Source organism: Taudactylus pleione, unplaced genomic scaffold (genome assembly GCF_031769625.1).
Source record: "Taudactylus pleione unplaced genomic scaffold, aTauple2 ptg000324l, whole genome shotgun sequence".
NCBI lineage: Eukaryota > Metazoa > Chordata > Amphibia > Anura > Myobatrachidae > Taudactylus > Taudactylus pleione.
The window spans coordinates 1,046,736-1,065,316 of record NW_028284725.1 but is presented as its reverse complement, the minus strand read 5'-3'; the positions used below and the strand labels follow the sequence as shown (position 1 = coordinate 1,065,316).

Genomic DNA, 18,581 nt, shown 5'->3' with positions numbered 1-18,581 from the left:
TTGAAAGGAACTGTTTTCTTACGGGTGATTGTTGATTGATATTCTCTTATATGTTTGATTAGTGTTAACTTATCCTCTACCAGGTTCGTCTTCCTCCATCATCTTTCAAGTCTACGCCCCTTTTTCTTGAGTTCACTAACACTATTGTCAAACTAAGGGGCTTGACGGTGTGGTATGAGGGGTCGTATACACACAGGGGCAATAATATCCATTGCAGCTGTCACATCCCTGTTATAGTAATGGACAAGGGAACAAGGATCTTCACAGGCCCCCATTACCGCTGAAAGATCCAGATTTGCTGCAAGAGCCTGGGGAGTCATGCCCCTCCTTGGACGATACCTTGTCAACTCCATGGGTAAAGTTCTATTTTGAGGGGTTGCCACTGAGAAGTGAATTGAGTGGTGGTCTGACCACGTTACTGGGTTTATATTTAGGTCAGAGACATCTAATCCAATCTGGAAGACAAGATCAAGAGTATGACCACTTATATAAGTAGCCGAAGGAATTACTTGGGTGAGGCCCAGAGCATTCATTGTGCACAGGAGATCTTGGCCAAGGTGTGAGAGCTCATCATCAACCCATGCATTGAAATCCCCAAGGATCAGCCATCTTTGATGCTCCAGAACTAGTTCAGCAACAACTTATACCCCTTTCAGACATACGACCCGGGAAATTTCCTCCTCAGACCCAGGAATTTCTCCTGTGCAAAATCCCGGGTATTTGGTCGAGACCCCCCTTTCACATTGCAGCTTTTACCTGGGAAATTGCCAGGTAGACCCCTTTCAGACATAAGCCTTTTTTTTCAGTTTTTTACACTGGATGTCTGATAATAGCTGGTGTTGTATGTGCTTATAGAAAGTGAGATGGCTGAGACTGCAGTGTGAATGTTTTAGGATCCTCCCCTCCTGCAGCTTCCTCACCTCTCACTACTTCTCTGACGGGACAGCGCCACAGCCTAATCCGACATGTCCCCCACGATATGCTAGGGAGATATGCTAGGGGACAGCAGGGTACTAGCCAGGCTAGAGCCGGTACCACCATCTGTAAGTGGTCCCACACTTGGAACCGGGATAACGTGCTGCACTAGAGCCGAGCTCGGTGACCCTGGGAACCCCCCTCCCCAGTGACCTGGAGCAGTGGCGCCACCTCTTCCAGCTTCCCCAGCTCTTCCCCTCGTCATGTCCAAGATGCCGGCGAAGAAGAAGAGCTGCTGACCCACAAGTACCTGCAGGACTTTAATGCCGGTGAGGCAGCGTCTCTGTCAGTCATGACAGGAGTGACTGTCAGCCGGCCAATTAGAAGCTGCTTGGTGCAACCTGGGAGTAAATTCCCCGGTAGAACCATTCACACATGAGCAGGGACTTAAGTCCTTGGAAATTCCCTGGTTAATTGCATAGTCGGCTACCCGGGAACGTACCTTTCAGACATATGCGATATCCTGGAAATTTGGCCAAGGCAGACCATAATCCCGGGAATCTCAGTATCTCTGAAAGGGGTATTACAGGACTGAAAGGACCTGCAGCTAACGTTTTGGTGCCAGATACCTATGCCTCGAAGGGTCAAAGCTGTTTTGGCGGTTCTAGGGGAACCCACACAATATTAAGCAGGTGGTTCTAATGTTATGGCTGATGGATGTATATTGCTCATATGTTCACTGTGCAAATACTGCTCTGTCGATATGTAACATGAGAAATTATCTGTCCATGTTCTTTCAAAAACCATGAAGTTGGCCAACATCACTAATCCTGAATGTTTTCTATATACAGTACAGTTTATATAATAAATGTACGTTGATGATACCATTAGCTTTTTCCTATTAAGATGTTGGTATTTTACTTTTTTTTTTTCTCTGCTACCATTACTAGCTTGTCTTGGCAGAGCAGGAATACATTTTCAGGTTTGTTCTCTATAAGGAACAAGGTATGGATGCTGAAATGGAAGTACAACCATTTGCCGAGCATATCTTGAGTGATTCTAGCCGTACAGATGTCAGTCACATTTACACTTCCGACTGAATAGGCATAACTGGGCAATAGCGTAGCTTAAGTAGGGAACGTTCTGCCAGGGCATGGTGATTGCTCTGAAGATTCCCAGGTGCTGGCAAACCATAAATAAACTTAACAACTCCGGAAGGTAAATCTCATTCATGGTCATGGTCAGATGCTGCCTGACCTATCACCACTGCTGTAGGAATGTATAATACTGTAAAGTTCAGTGTAGGCACATTATCCACTGCACAGGCGTACAGTCATTCCACTCTCGTGTAGTGGATACGCACCTTTAGACTCAAAACTAAAAAGAATAAGGATAAGTCACTGCGCACCCCAAAGAGCTGCAGGTGTGTCAAATGAAGGTCACCTAACATATATAACTCAAATATTAAGAATGAAAGAAACACCGTCCTCACATGCGGTCACAGGAAAATCTTAATGAAGTCCGTAGGGTTCAAGAGTCTATAGTATGCACTCCCTTCCAGATGGAAAATATGCAGGTATACAATGCCTAATCCTAACCTCCCGTCCTAGTGCCTAAACCTAACCTTCCCCCAGGGGCTCCCTAAACCTAACTCTCCTGGGGGGGCCTAAACCTAACCTCTCCTCCTAGTGCTTAATCTTCCCCCAGGGGTGCCTAAACCTAACCCCCCTCCCCGCACCCTAAACCTAACTCTCCCGGGGGGGGCCTAACCCTAACCTTCCCCCCTAGTGCCAAACCCTGGCTCCCCCTTCCTCTAGCCTAACTCTAACCATCCCGGGGTCCCTAAACCTAACCCCCCCATCCCCAGGCTAAGTGTTATACTTACTCGTCAGAGGACTATCGGGATGGCGGGGGTCGGTTTACCCACATCGGGATTAAGATAGGAGTCAACATTTCGACGCCTATCTTAAATCCCTTGTCTGGGACAGGTCATGTCGGATTTCTATTAACTACATCCCAATTGTAGTTGCTGCAGACACAGATTAAAGAAACCTTTATGGGCGGAATATACACCATCACAGTGTGAGTACGGTATGCCGCCTAATTCAATCCTTATAGGGTGGAAGGTGTAGCCACCGGTATTGGACCTATATAGAAAGTGTTGCATACACTAGAGGTGTTTATCATCCACTTATTAGACGTACTACACTATTTTGTTTGTTTTTCTACATCTATCCTCATGTACTGGAACATCATCTGAGGATGGCATTACAGTCCATTCTGCAAGTTTATACTACCCTGTGCAATCCTATAGACGTGATATCGCTGTGGCCGGCGGAGACAGACCTTAAAGAAACCTTTATGGGCAGAAAACACATTACTAATGTGTGAGTACGGTACGCCACCCAATATTATTCATATATATAACCCATTGGAGAAGTATAGTCACGAATAAACGGCCTATATGTTGAACTTCCACACATAATGGGGATATAAGATTACCCTTTTCCAGAGACGTACTACACTATTGTGCCTTTCCCTGTATTTACTCCATGTATTGGGAACGCAAGTGAGGATTATACCATAGAGAAGACACATTGGAGATATTGTATGGCGTACCCGCATATCCTCCATCTGGAAGGGAGTGCATACTATAGACTCTTGAACCCTACAGACTTGATTAAGATTTTCCTGTGAGCTCATGTGAGGACGTGTTTCTTTTATTCTTCATACTGTTAGACTGTTATATGCGTATTAACACCGGCTCCTCTGCAGAGCGTGGAAGGTGAGCAGCACGAGAAGGCGGTGGAACTTCTGAAGGCTGCACAGGGAACGGTGAAGCTAGTTGTCCGCTACACTCCGAAAGTGCTGGAGGAAATGGAGGCCAGGTTTGAAAAAATGAGGACAGCTCGACGTCGGCAACAGCAGAACAGCTACACGTAAGAGATAAGGGTGGATTACTAGGCCCACAGTTAGCAGTAATAGCAGCACTATAGATCATTGGAGGCCCAGTCCACATCGGCTGAGTGGAGCCATTACTACTGATGCAACGTCTTCTAAGTCCCAAGCCCAAGCACTCAGGAGGGGCGGAGGGGTATATTTATAACCACGTTGTCACTGCATGGCCAGTGACGGTAGACCTCCATAGCCAGACTTAATAATGAGAGAGAGGGAAATATAGTACAGCGCTGTCCCTATAATGACTTAGCCAGAGGTATCGTCAATGCTACGTTAATTGTACCCTCTTTCATAGCCATCCCTAAAAGTGTCCAAAGCTGTCGCTATGGCCTGTGCAGTACAATCAATACTTCTCTCCCATGGACCCAGCACCTGCAGCCAGTGTTTAGCTAGTCTAGTTCCTTACATACAGCAGTACTGCCTCATGTTCACACTGTTTCATTTAATTGCTCATGGTCCATTTCCTTTGCTATTGTTGTGTATATAATTCTAGCACACTAAATTATAGTTGCTGGTTTCGCATCATTCTCTTTACCGTTATCCTGTATAATTTATCTGTGACCCAGCTCCCCATCTGGCGCATCGGCATGTTAGACACTATTGTGTCACCCACTAAAGCAATTTCCCTTCCAGATTATTTCCCTTTCCTTCCACACAATCTGAGGTATCACTAATAGACGTATTTATAATCTTCCAGATGAACTGTCACATTTTTCAAATACACAATATTATACATAAGTGGTATCTATCTATCTATCTATCTATCTATCTATCTATCTATCTATCTATCTATCTATCTATCTATCTCATATCTATCTCATATATATCCCATATTCAAAGCGAGAGTTTTTAGAAGTGGAGATGCTGCCCATAGCAACCAATCAGATTCTAGCTCTTATCTTCTAGAAGGTGCTAGTTAAATGTTAAGTAGAGTCTGACTGGTTGCTATGGGCAACATCTCCACTTCTAAAAACTCTCATCTTAGTAAATACTGTATACCCCTGAGAGTTATATAGAGGAAGGAGCAGGATCCTTCAGCATCAAAGAGTATATTGAGTGATGATGTGTCAGTGAGGACAGGGCTGCATGTGACAGGGGCAGTGACATGATGTGAGGAGGGGAATGGAAGCAGCAGAAATCCACAGACTGAGACTTATATAGTGGAAGAAGCAGAGAACCCCGACAGCACAGACAGGGCCGGTTCTAGACATTGTGGAGCTCAGGGCGAAAGTTCAGTTGCGCCCCCCCCCCCCAAAAAAAAAAAAACCTAAACAACTTTTTGTAGATGACGTTCCTCTGCACGCGCTGAAAGCACACGCGCTTCCGGAAAGGGGGCGTGTCCTTGCGGAACACCCCCAATTCATCAAACTGTGGGGCGTGCCCAGCACTTATGAAGGTGCTGGTCTTCCCCCAAGCTCTCCCCTCGTGGCGAATAGTTGCCATGTGCAGTAATGCGCCTTACACAGTAATGCCCTTTATAAATAAATTATGCCACATGCAGTAAAGCCCTTTATAAACAAATTATGCCACACGCAGTAATGCCCTGTATAACACATTATGCCACACGCAGTAATGGCCTTTATAACACATTATGCCACATGCAGTAATGCCCTTTATAAACAAATTATGCCACACGCAGTAATGCCCTGTATAACACATTATGCCACACGCAGTAGTGCCCTGTATAGCACATTATGCCACAAGCAGTAATGACCTTTATAACACATTATGCCACACGCAGTAATGCCCTGTATAACACATTATACCACACACAGTAATGCCCTCTATAACACATTATGCCACACGCAGTAATGCCCTGTATAACACATTATGCCACATGCAGTAATGGCCTGTATAACACATTATGCCATACGCAGTAATGGCCTTTATAACACATTATGCCACACGCAGTAATGGCCTTTATAACACATAATTCCACATGCAGTAATTCCCTTTATAATACAGTATCCCCAATTCAAATTACGCCACACATTAGTCCCCTTATTCATGTTATGACACACAGTGGTGCCCCTTTTACACAATGCCCAAATTAGTGCCCCTTATACACAAGCCCACAGTACTGAGTAGTAGTGCCCCTAATACAATGCCCACATTAGTAGTGCCCCATTAATAATGCCCCCTATAGTAGTGCCCACAGTAGGAATGCCCCCTATAGTAGTGCCCAAAGTTGGAATGCCCCCATTAGTGCCCCCTATAGTAGTGCCCCCAGTAGGAATGCCCCCTTATAGACATGTCCCCAGTAGTAATGCCCCCTTATAGACATGCCCCAGTAGTAATGTCCCCTTATAGACATGCCCCCAGTAGTAATGCCCCCTTATAGACATGTCCCCAGTAGAAATGCCCCCTTATAGACATGTTCCCAGTAGTAATGCCCCCCTATAGACATGCCCCCAGTAGTAATGCCCCCTGTAGTAATGCCCCTTATAGACATGCCCCCTTTAGTAATGCCCCCCTATAGACATGCCCCAGAAGTAATGCCCCCTATAGACATGCCCCCAGTAGTAATGTCCCTTATAGACATGCCCCCAGTAGTAATGCCCCCTTATAGACATGCCCCCTTATAGACATGCCCCCAGTAGTAATGCCCCTGTATAGACATGCTTCCAGTAGTAATGCCCCTATAGACATGCCCCCAGTAGTAATGCCCCTTATAGACATGCCCCCTGTAGTAATGCCCCTTATAGACATGCCCCCAGTAGTAATGCCCCTGTATAGACATGCCCCCAGTAGTAATGCCCCCTTATAGACATGCCCCAGTAGTAATGCCCTTTATAGACATGCTCCCTTTAGTAATGCCCCCCTATAGACATGTCCCCAGTAGTAATGCCCCTTATAGACATGCCCCCAGTAGTAATGCCACCTTATAGACATGCCCCCAGTAGTAATGCCCCTGTATAGACATGCTCCCAGTAGTAATGCCCCCTATAGAGATGCCCCCAGTAGTAATGCCCCCTGTAGTAATGCCCCTTATAGACATGCCCCCAGTAGTAATGCCCCTTATAGACATGTCCCCAGTAGTAATGCCCCCTTATAGACATGCCCCAGTAGTAATGCCCCTTATAGACATGTCCCCAGTAGTAATGCCCCCTTGTAGACATGCCCCAGTAGTAATGTCCCCTTATAGACATGCCCCAGTAGTAATCTCCCTTATAGACATGTCCCCAGTAGAAATGCCCCCCTATAGACATGCCCCCAGTAGTAATGCCCCCTATAGATATGCCCCCAGTAGTAATGTCCCTTATAGACATGCCCCCAGTAGTAATGCCCCCTTATAGACATGCCCCCTTATAGACATGCCCCCAGTAGTAATGCCCCTGTATAGACATGCTCCCAGTAGTAATGCCCCTATAGACATGCCCCCAGTAGTAATGCCCCCCTATAGACATGCCCCCAGTAGTAATGTCCCTTATAGACATGCCCCCAGTAGTAATGCCCCCTTATAGACATGCCCCCTTATAGTCATGCCCCCAGTAGTAATGCCCCTGTATAGACATGCTCCCAGTAGTAATGCCCCTATAGACATGCCCCCAGTAGTAATGCCCCTTATAGACATGCCCCCAGTAGTAATGCCCCCTGTAGTAATGCCCCTTATAGACATGCCCCCAGTAGTAATGCCCCTGTATAGACATGCCCCCAGTAGTAATGCCCCCTTATAGACATGCCCCAGTAGTAATGCCCTTTATAGACATGCTCCCTTTAGTAATGCCCCCCTATAGACATGTCCCCAGTAGTAATGCCCCTTATAGACATGCCCCCAGTAGTAATGCCCCCTTATAGACATGCCCCCAGTAGTAATGCCCCTGTATAGACATGCTCCCAGTAGTAATGCCCCCTATAGACATGCCTCCAGTAGTAATGCCCCCTGTAGTAATGCCCCTTATAGACATGCCCCCAGTAGTAATGCCCCTTATAGACATGTCCCCAGTAGTAATGCCCCCTTATAGACATGCCCCAGTAGTAATGCCCCTTATAGACATGTCCCCAGTAGTAATGCCCCCTTGTAGACATGCCCCAGTAGTAATGTCCCCTTATAGACATGCCCCAGTAGTAATGCCCCCTTATAGACATGTCCCCAGTAGAAATGCCCCCTTATAGACATGTTCCCAGTAGTAATGCCCCCCTATAGGCATGCCCCCAGTAGTAATGCCCCCTGTAGTAATGCCCCCCTATAGGCATGCCCCCAGTAGTAATGCCCCCTGTAGTAATGCCCCTTATAGACATTCCCCCTTTAGTAATGCCCCCCTATAGACATGCCCCCAGTAGTAATGCCCCCTATAGATATGCCCCCAGTAGTAATGTCCCTTATAGACATGCCCCCAGTAGTAATGCCCCCTTATAGATATGCCCCCTTATAGACATGCCCCCAGTAGTAATGCCCCTGTATAGACATGCTCCCAGTAGTAATGCCCCTATAGACATGCCCCCAGTAATAATGCCCCTTATAGACATGCCCCCAGTATTAATGCCCCCTGTAGTAATGCCCTTTATAGACATGCCCCCAGTAGTAATGCCTCTTATAGACATGCCCCCAGTAGTAATGCCCCATTATAGACATGCCCCAGTAGTAATGACCTTTATAGACATGCTCCTAGTAGTAATGCCCCCCTATAGACATGTCCCCAGTAGTAATGCCCCCAGTAGTAATGCCCCCTTACAGACATGCCCCCTTATAGACATGCCCCCAGTAGTAATGCCCCTGTATAGACATGCTCCCAGTAGTAATGCCCCCTCTAGACATGCCCCCAGTAGTAATGCCCCCTGTAGTAATGCCCCTTATAGACATGCCCCCAGTAGTAATGCCCCTTATAGACATGCTCCCAGTAGTAATGCCCCCCTATAGACATGTCCCCAGTAGTAATGCCCCCAGTAGTAATGCCCCTTATAGACATGCTCCCAGTAGTAATGCCCCTTATAGACATGCCCCCAGTAGTAATGCCCCCTGTAGTAATGCCCATTATAGACATGCCCCCAGTAGTAATGCCCTTTATAGACATGCTCCCAGTAGTAATGCCCCCCTATAGACATGTCCCCAGTAGTAATGCCCCTTATAGACATGCCCCCAGTAGTAATGCCCCCTTATAGACATGCCCCCAGTAGTAATGCCCCCTTATAGACAGGCCCCTAGTAGTAATGCCCCCATGCCTCCCTTCTGAAAAATAAAAAATACAAACACAATACTTACCTTTGACCCCGCTCCTGCATGCGTTGCCGTCCGGTCCGACCACGGCTCCACCACGGATCTATGAGAGAGACGTCATGACATCCCTCACATAGTGCTTTATACGGGAGCCGGAGCTCTGGAGTGAGCTTCGGCTGCCTTTGCAGGGAGGGAGCCGGGTGCCCGCTGATAACAAATATCAGCAGGCGCCCGGCAACGCGGGGGGGGACTGGCGCTGTTTTTTTTTTTATTATGAGATTTATTTATTTTTTACCTTCTGGGGACTCAGTGGCGCCCTCTAGGGGCCGGCGCCCCGGGCGACTGCCCTGTTAGCCCACCCCTAGAACCGCCACTGAGCACAGAGTATATCAGGAGAGGAGTGATGTTGTGTTAGTGGGGACTGGGCTGTATGGGACAGGGGCAGTGACATGATGTGAGGAGGGGAATGGAGGCAGCAGGAAGCCACAAGCAAGAAGTTATATAGTGGAAGCAGGGCCCCCAGCAGCGCAGAGTATATCAGGAGGTGAGTGATGTGTTAGTGACGGCAGGCCTGCATATGAAAGTGGCTGTGTAATCAAATTTTGCTGTGAACAGGCCCCAGACCCCATTGTGTAAAGCTGATCATAAGGGTCAATCCAATTAACACTTTATGGCAGCTTAAACTCACTCAAAAGTGCTCACAGCTCCATAGGGCTGCGAGCTAAATTGAGCAAATTCAGGCTAAAAGTGGTCCGCGAGGGGTGCGAGACGAGGTGCTGTTGCTGGCGTTTTAATGCCGTTGCCACAGCAACTCACTACCTTCTCTGCCAATTTGTTTGACCCCATAGACTGTACGATAGGGCAGACAATCAGAGAGAACAGACGAGGGGAGGAGTGACGGACGATAATCTGTGATATGTATGGAGATTATCCACATTCATACTATGGGGTGATGTATTAAACCACTGAGAGAAATACATTAGATAAGTTGCCCGTAGCAACCAGTCATCTTCTAACTGTCATTTGAAAGATTTTGTTGGGTTAATTAAACTGGGTACACACTAGATAAACCGTTCATATCGTCCAGTGTGTACGCACTATGGGCCTGATTCAGAGCCACTCGCAAAAACCGAGCGCTCGCTCTGAATCAGGGCGACCGCTTTTTTAATAAAAAACCCGGCCTCCTGGCCGTTCGCTAAGCTGTGGGTGACCACCCACAGCTTTTGCGAGCGGCCAGGTGATGGTCGTAATGGTCGTGACCAGCGCGACCATTGAGCTTGCGATGAAACCCTTGTGGTAGGATCTCGTCTGCCGCAAGCCCCAGTGAGCTTCCGGCTCAGAGCCGGAAGCTCACTACTGGCATCACTGGTGATATCAGTAGGGCCGCCCACAAACGGCAGGCGTACCTTTAGGAACGCCTCCGTTTGTCCAGCCACCCCCCCATCTGGCCTACAAAACGGGGCGAGCTGCCGATCAATAGCCGCCCCGTTTGTAGCTTGCCCCGGACCGAGTGAATTTCTCACTCACTCCGGGGCTTGCGCACGTGCATTGCACACGCCATGCGTGCGCAATGCCCCTCCATCGACCCACTTGCGAGTGTATAGCGCTTGCGAGCGGGTCTGAATCAGGCCCTATGCGAGCTCCCGCGGCGGCGGCCATCGCATCTTCAAATCTGCCGTACATGCTGCTCAATCTGAAGATGTGACTGATGACCCCATGCATTTGGATGCGGCGGGGGAACGACATATCGTGCGGTCGTTCACCAAATCATGTGATGCGTATGGACCGCATGATATGTCGCCTGTCACATCTGTTGTCGTCGAGTGTGTACCCAGCTTTACAGTTAGAAGCCAATTGGTTGCTTAGTGCAACTGCTCCTTTTTTATCTCTCAAAGGTTTGATACCGCTCCTCCACAGAATGGATTTGGGTGACCGATCACTGGGAGGATCGGATAGGTCTGATAACCAAACCAAATGATCCAGATCATCTCTCGTTCATGTCCTTATTCTGTACAATATTCGTTCATAACAGTTGTTACATATCATAACAATGGGGCCTATGCATTATAACTAAAAATCGATTGAGGTAATTAGGTTTAGAACTCGCATGGAGTTCTACATCATTCCTCCTCTCCATAAGTATCTATTCCAAAAAGCTGTCATTTTTGCAATGACAGCTCTTCAGAAAATAGATACTTTTCCTTGCCTGCTCTAAGCTACCGCAGCTGTAATCAGTGCTGTGCATGCGTCGTTACATTCGCAAAAGCGGTGCATGCGCAGCACTGATTGCAGTTGTGGTAATTGTGCCCCCCCCAAGCCTCTCCCCTCCGCTCCCCTCCCCTGCCTACCCAGGCCACCTGTCACAAGCTGCAGCCGCTAATCCCGACCTCCTGCGTTGGTCTGCAGCAGACAGTACGGCCAGGCTGAGAGGGTGGGCTGAAGATTTTTTTTCCTTTTTATAAGCTTTACTGTGTTCTGCCGGGAGAACACACAGAGCAGCAGCTGGAGCCGGAGGAGGGAGCGACGGAGAGAGAGCCGAGGAGGACCTGCTCACGCTGACAGCAGGTAAGTAGAACCCGCTATACGCCATCTGAGAATGGCGTATAGTAACACCATCAAAATCCTGAAAATACATCATTTTCGGAGTTTGATGAATAGACTAATTTCTACATTCCCATACTAATGTACTAATGTATGGGGAGTGTGGAAATGAACGCAGACGGACTTAACCACGAGATATCATTGATATCTCCTGTGTTAAGTGTAGGGGTGTGCACCGGCCACTTTTCATGTTTTGTGTTTTGGTTTTGGATCTGGATCTTTCTTCGTGTTTTGGATCTGGATTGGTTTTGCCAAAACCACCCTTCCGTGTTTTGGGTTCTGGGTTTTGTGTTTTGGATCTGTATTTTTTTGAAAAAAAGCATAAAAACAGCTAAAATCACAGAATTTGTTGGTTTCTCTGCTCCTATGCTATTATTAACCTCAATAACCTTAATTTCCACTCATTTCCAGTCTATTCTGAACACCTCACACCTCACAATAGTGTTTTCATGTCCAAAAGGTTGCACCGAGGTAGCTGGATGACTATGCTAAGCGACACGAGTGGGCGGCACAAACACGTGACCCATCTAGGAGTGACACTGCAGTGGCAGACAGGATGGCAGTTAGAAAAACTAGGCCCCAAACTGTACATAATGCAAAGAAAAAAAAGAAGTGCAAGATGGAATTGTCCTTGGGCCCTCCCACCCACCCTTATGTTGTATAAACAGGACATGCACACTTTAACAAATCAATCATTTCAGCGCCAGGGTCTGCCACACAACTGTGGCTGAAATGATTGGTTCGTTTGGGCCCCCACAAAACAAGCTGGCAATTAATGTGTCCCTGCACAAACTGGCTCTACGGAGGCAAGATGTCATCCTCATCCTCCTCATCCACCGATTCCTCACCCTCTTCAGTGTGTACATCCTCATCCTCACAAAGTATTAACTCGTCCCCACTTGAATCCACCACCACAGGTCCCTCTGTACGTTCTGGAGGATGGTCTCCCTGGAAGAGCTGATAATTCATTTTGATGAACATCATCTTCTCCACATTCTGTGGAAGCAACCTCCTACGCCTTTCGCTGACAAGGTTCCCGGCTGCACTAAACACTCTTTCGGAGTACACACTGGAGGGGGGGCAACTCAGGTAAAATAGAGCCAGCTTGTACAGGGGCCTCCAAATTGCCTCTTTTTCCTGCCAGTACAGGTATGGACTGTCTGACATGCCTACTTGGATGCTGTCACCGATGTAATCCTCCACCATTCTGTCAATGGTGACAGTATCATATGCAGTGACAGTAGACATGTCAGAAATTGTTGCCAGGTCCTTCAGTCCGGACCAGATGTCCAAACTTGGTCCTGCCTGCCCTGCATCACCGCCAGCGGGTTGCTTAGGATACCTAAGTTTTTTCCTGGCAGCCCCAGTTGCGGGAGAAAATGAAGAAGGAGCCGTTGACGTGTCACGTTCCGCTTCAGCTGACAGTGTGTTCACCAGCAGGTCTTTGCACCTCTGCAGGCTTGTGTCGGCCGGAAAGAGAGACACCACATAGGCTTTAAACCTAGGATCAAGCACGGTGGCCAAAATGTAGTGGTCTGATTTAAACAGATTGACCACCCTGGAATCCTGGCAAAGCGAATGAAGGGCTTCATCCACAAGTCCCACATGCCGAGCGGAATCGCTCCGTCTTAGCTCCTCCTTCACTTTCTCCAGCTGCTTCTGCAAAAGCCTGATGAGGGGAATGACCTGACTCAAGCTGGCTGTGTCTGAACTGACTTCACGTGTGGCAAGTTCGAAGGGCTGGAGAACCTTGCACAACACGGAAATCATTCTCCACTGCGCTTGAGTCAGGTGCATACCCCCTCCTTTGCCTATGTCATAGGTGGATGTATAGACTTGTATGGCCTCCATCCTCTGAAGCATATAGAGGGTTGAGTTCCACCGCGTCACAACCTCTTGCTTCAGGTGATGGCGGGGCAGGTTCAAGAGTGTTTGCTGGCGCTCCAGTCTTCGGCACGCAGTCGCTGAATGGCGAAAGTGGCCAGAAATTTTTCGGGCCACCCAAAGCGTCTCCTGCACGCCCCTGTCGCTTTTCAGAAAATTCTGCACCACCAAGTTTATTGTGTGAGCAAAACATGGGACGTGCTGGAATTTGCCCAGATGTAATGCCCGCACAATATTGGTGGCGTTGTCAGATATCACAAATCCCCAGGAGAGTCTAAGTGGGGTAAGCCACTGAGCGATGATTTCCCTCAGTTTCTCTAAGAGGTTGTCGGCGGTGTGCCTCTTACTGAAACCGGTGATACACAGCGTAGCCTGCCTTGTAACGAGCTGGCGTTTCTGAGATGCTGCTACTGGTGACGCTGCTGCTGTTGCTGCGTAAGGTGATACATCTACCCAGTGGGCTGTCACAGTCATATAGTCCTTAGTCTGCCCTGTTCCACTTGTCCACATGTCCGTGGTTAAGTGGACATTGTGTACAACGGCATTTTTCAGGACACTGAGGACACTTTTTCTGACGTTTCTGTACAGTCTCGGTATCGCCTGCCTAGTGAAGTGGAATCTAGACGGGATTTGGAACCGGGGACACACTACCTCCATCAATTGTCTAAATCCCACTGCACTAATGGCGGATACCGGACGCACGTCTAACACCAACATAGCAGTCAAGGCCTCAGTTATACGTTTTGCTTCAGGATGACTGCTGTCGTACTTCATCCTCCTCGCTTAGGACTGTTGGAGGGTCAATTGTTTAGTAAAAGTAGTGGTGTTCCTACTTCCTCTCTGGGATGATGAACGACTCCCAGCAGCAGCAACAGCAGCAGCGGCAGCAGTAGGCGTAGCAATGCAGGATCCTCCAGAGGAATCCCGGATAGGAGAGTCAGTCATGCCAGTGACATGGCCTGCAGGACTACTTCCGATCCTGACTAAGGAGGAAATTGACGAGGAGGGAGTTGACGGTGTGGTTTGCAGGCGCTTGGATACAACAGGACAACGGGATTTAGGTGTCCCTGGACTGCTTACGGTCTTAGCCAAAGTTTCTGAACTTGACAGTAACTTTTTATGAATGCGCTGCAGGTGCCGTATAAGGGAGGATGTTCCTAGGTGGTTGACGTCCCTACCCCTACTTATTTCACCTTTACATATGGTACATATGGCAAGACAGTTGTTGTCCGGATTTGGATAGAAATATTGCCAGACCAAAGAGGTGGAATGTTTGGTCTTCTGCCCAGGCATGACCGTGATGGGCTTTTTCATCCCACGGACAACAACTGTCTCCCCCGGAGCCTGATTTAAACAAACCACATCACCATCAGAATCCTCCTCGCCAACTTCCTCCTCAGCGCCAGCTACACCAGTATCCTCATCCTGTTGTACTTCAACAGTGACATCTTCAATTTGCATATCAGCAAGTGGACTGTGGGTGCTCCTTTCAGCACTTGCAGGGGGCGTGCAAATGGTGGAAAGAGCCACCTCTTCCCGTCCAGTGCTGGGAAGGTCAGGCATCGCAACCACCACCACACTTGGACTCTCCTTGGGGACTTGTGATATCTTCTTAGAAAGCACAGTTCTTCGCTGTGCTTTTGCCAGCTTAACTCTTTTGATTTTTTTAGTGGGAGGAGGGCTTCCATCGTCATGTGAAGCTGAACCACTAGTCATGAACATACTAGGGATCGACCTTAGCCGTTCCTTGCCACTCCGTGTCGTAAATGGCATATTGGCAAGTTTACGTTTCTCTTCAGCTGATTTAAATGTCTTTTTCAAGGTCATTTTCCTGAACTTTGCCATTTGGGATTGTATGTGCCCTCTACTATGACATTGGGCATCGGCCTTGGCAGACGACGTTGATGGCATGTTATCGTCTATGTCATGACTAGTGGCAGCAGCTTCAGCACTAGGAGGAAGTGGTTCTTGATCTTTCTCTATTTTATTTTTATCGGAGAAAGTTTGGTCCTCCATTTATGTTATATCGATTTGATATATACGTGCGGCTAAACACAGAAAATAATTTTTTTTTTGGTTTGGCCTGGAGTGTACTTTGGGGGTTACAGCACCCTTTAACGGTCAAGCCAGCCGGCCCTTTACTTATGACACAGGCGCACGCTTGGCACTACTTTGTTGATGCACGTGCGGCTACTGCGCACACAATTCACAAACACAGAAAATAATTTTTTTTTAGGTTTGGACTGGAGTGTACTTTCGGGGGTTACAGCACCCTTAACGGTCAAGCCAGCCGGCCCTTTACTTATGACACAGGCGCACGCTTGGCACTACTTTGTTGATGCACGTGCGGCTACTGCGCACACAATTCACAAACACAGAAAATATTTTTTTTTTTGGTTTGGACTGGAGTGTACTTTGGGGGTTACAGCACCCTTTAACGGTCAAGCCAGCCGGCCCTTTACTTATGACACAGGCGCACGCTTGGCACTACTTTGTTGATGCACGTGCGGCTACTGCGCACACAATTCACAAACACAGAAAATAATTTTTTTTTTGGTTTGGACTGGAGTGTACTTTCGGGGGTTACAGCACCCTTAACGGTCAAGCCAGCCGGCCCTTTACTTATGACACAGGCGCACGCTTGGCACTACTTTGTTGATGCACGTGCGGCTACTGCGCACACAATTCACAAACACAGAAAATAATTTTTTTTTTGGTTTGGACTGGAGTGTACTTTCGGGGGTTACAGCACCCTTAACGGTCAAGCCAGCCGGCCCTTTACTTATGACACAGGCGCACGCTTGGCACTACTTTGTTGATGCACGTGCGGCTACTGCGCACACAATTCACAAACACAGAAAATAATTTTTTTTTTGGTTTGGACTGGAGTGTACTTTCGGGGGTTACAGCACCCTTTAACGGTCAAGCCAGCCGGCCCTTTACTTATGACACAGGCGCACGTTTGGCACTACTTTGTTGATGCACGTGCGGCTACTGCGCACACAATTCACAAACACAGAAAATAATTTTTTTTTTGGTTTGGACTGGAGTGTACTTTGGGGGTTACAGCACCCTTTAACGGTCAAGCCAGCCGGCCCTTTACTTATGACACAGGCGCACGCTTGGCACTACTTTGTTGATGCACGTGCGGCTACTGCGCACACAATTCACAAACACAGAAAATAATTTTTTTTTTGGTTTGGATTGGAGTGTACTTTCGGGGGTTACAGCACCCTTAACGGTCAAGCCAGCCGGCCCTTTACTTATGACACAGGCGCACGCTTGGCACTACTTTGTTGATGCACGTGCGGCTACTGCGCACACAATTCACAAACACAGAAAATTATTTTTTTTTTGGTTTGGACTGGAGTGTACTTTCGGGGGTTACAGCACCCTTAACGGTCAAGCCAGCCGGCCCTTTACTTATGACACAGGCGCACACTTGGCACTACTTTGTTGATGCACGTGCGGCTACTGCGCACACAATTCACAAACACAGAAAATAATTTTTTTTTTGGTTTGAACTGGAGTGTACTTTCGGGGGTTACAGCACCCTTAAGGGTCAAGCCAGCCGGCCCTTTACTTATGACACAGGCGCACGCTTGGCACTACTTTGTTGATGCACGTGCGGCTACTGCGCACACAATTCACAAACACAGAAAATAATTTTTTTTTTGGTTTGGACTGGAGTGTACTTTCGGGGGTTACAGCACCCTTTAACGGTCAAGCCAGCCGGCCCTTTACTTATGACACAGGCGCACGCTTGGCACTACTTTGTTGATGCACGTGCGGCTACTGCGCACACAATTCACAAACACAGAAAATATATTATTTTTTTAGCACTTGGGGGGAGCACCCCTGATGGACAGAGCACCCCCTGGACAACACTACAGCACTCCTTTAGGACTGGGACACTGCACAGGACTTTGGAGTGGACACAGCCCCTATGGAGAACTGACTGCACAACACAGTCCAGCCAGCCCCTATGGACTTTGAAGTAGTGGACAATGCCCCTATTAACAACAGCAGCAAAGCACAACACAGCCAGCCCCTATGGACTTTGAAGTAGTGGACAACAGCAGCACTACACTACACTACACTACACAGCCCTAACTCCCACCCTCCCTCTTCACTGTCCACAGCCGAGTGAGAAAATGGCGCCGACGCGGGTACCTTATATAGGATCCAAAACCCGCGAGACTCGGAAGGCGGGATGATGACGTTTTGCCTCGATTTCAGATCCGAGTCAGGCGGGAAAAGTCGAGCCTGACTCGGATCGGCCTCGGATCGGGGGGGCTCGGGGGGGTTCGGATTTCAGAAATCCGAACCCGCTCACCCCTAGTTAAGTGTAGTAATGAATACTAGAAAATGGTAATTAAGGAAAATGTCCTTAAAACCCTTATTTTAGTGTTGATGAATAGGCCCCAATATGTTACAATTATCTCCTAACAGATCTTAATTTTGTTAACTCTTTTTTTTTTTTGTAATCATTGCATCAGAGTGTAAGAGGGAGGGAGTCTGGATATTGAGCGTATTTCATTCACTTTAGGACTTTGTTGCACGACCTTTGGCTGCTTAATACTGACATACTGTACTGTAACAATGATTGTTATTATATTCACATTTGCCAGTATGGGAAATATATTTAATTCCTTGTTGACTGACTCCAGTGTTTTTCTTGCAGATCTCTGGAGACCCGAGGATAATGATTCCTACCAGAGTGTGTCCTAGAGGTCTCACGTGTACCGGACCCTTCACTCTATATATTGACACAACTCATCTCTGATCTGTGTGCAGTATTTATTTCAGTTGTGTTTTGTATAGGCAAGTCCAGGAGCACGCGAGGGTTATACCTGACAGACAGTGATGTATTCCCAGACATGATTCTGCTGTGTGTAACGCAGCTTTGTGGGGGAAAGACAGTGGACTTATGGTGCAGTCAGCAGGTTTATAATATTTAAATCCTATAAATGTTAGTTTATTTTGCAATCTATAAATGCTAGATGGGAAATTTTACCATTACAAAAATAGATGACGGTGCCATTTCAGGGAAATGTATATTTCA

General features: G+C 47.7%; 1 protein-coding gene across 1 annotated transcript in view; it reads left to right on the top strand.

Moving 5' to 3' along the window:
* Window positions 1–18,287, top strand: part of LIN7B (lin-7 cell polarity scaffold B) — a 42,066-nt gene extending 23,779 nt beyond the window's left edge. The window contains exons 5-6 of the mRNA XM_088443034.1: window positions 3,691–3,854; window positions 18,201–18,287. Of these exons, the coding sequence (XP_088299160.1) occupies window positions 3,691–3,854; window positions 18,201–18,222 (186 nt within the window). The 3' untranslated portion in view covers window positions 18,223–18,287. The remainder of the gene's footprint in view (window positions 1–3,690; window positions 3,855–18,200) is intronic.
* The last annotated feature ends 294 nt before the right edge of the window (window positions 18,288–18,581 follow it).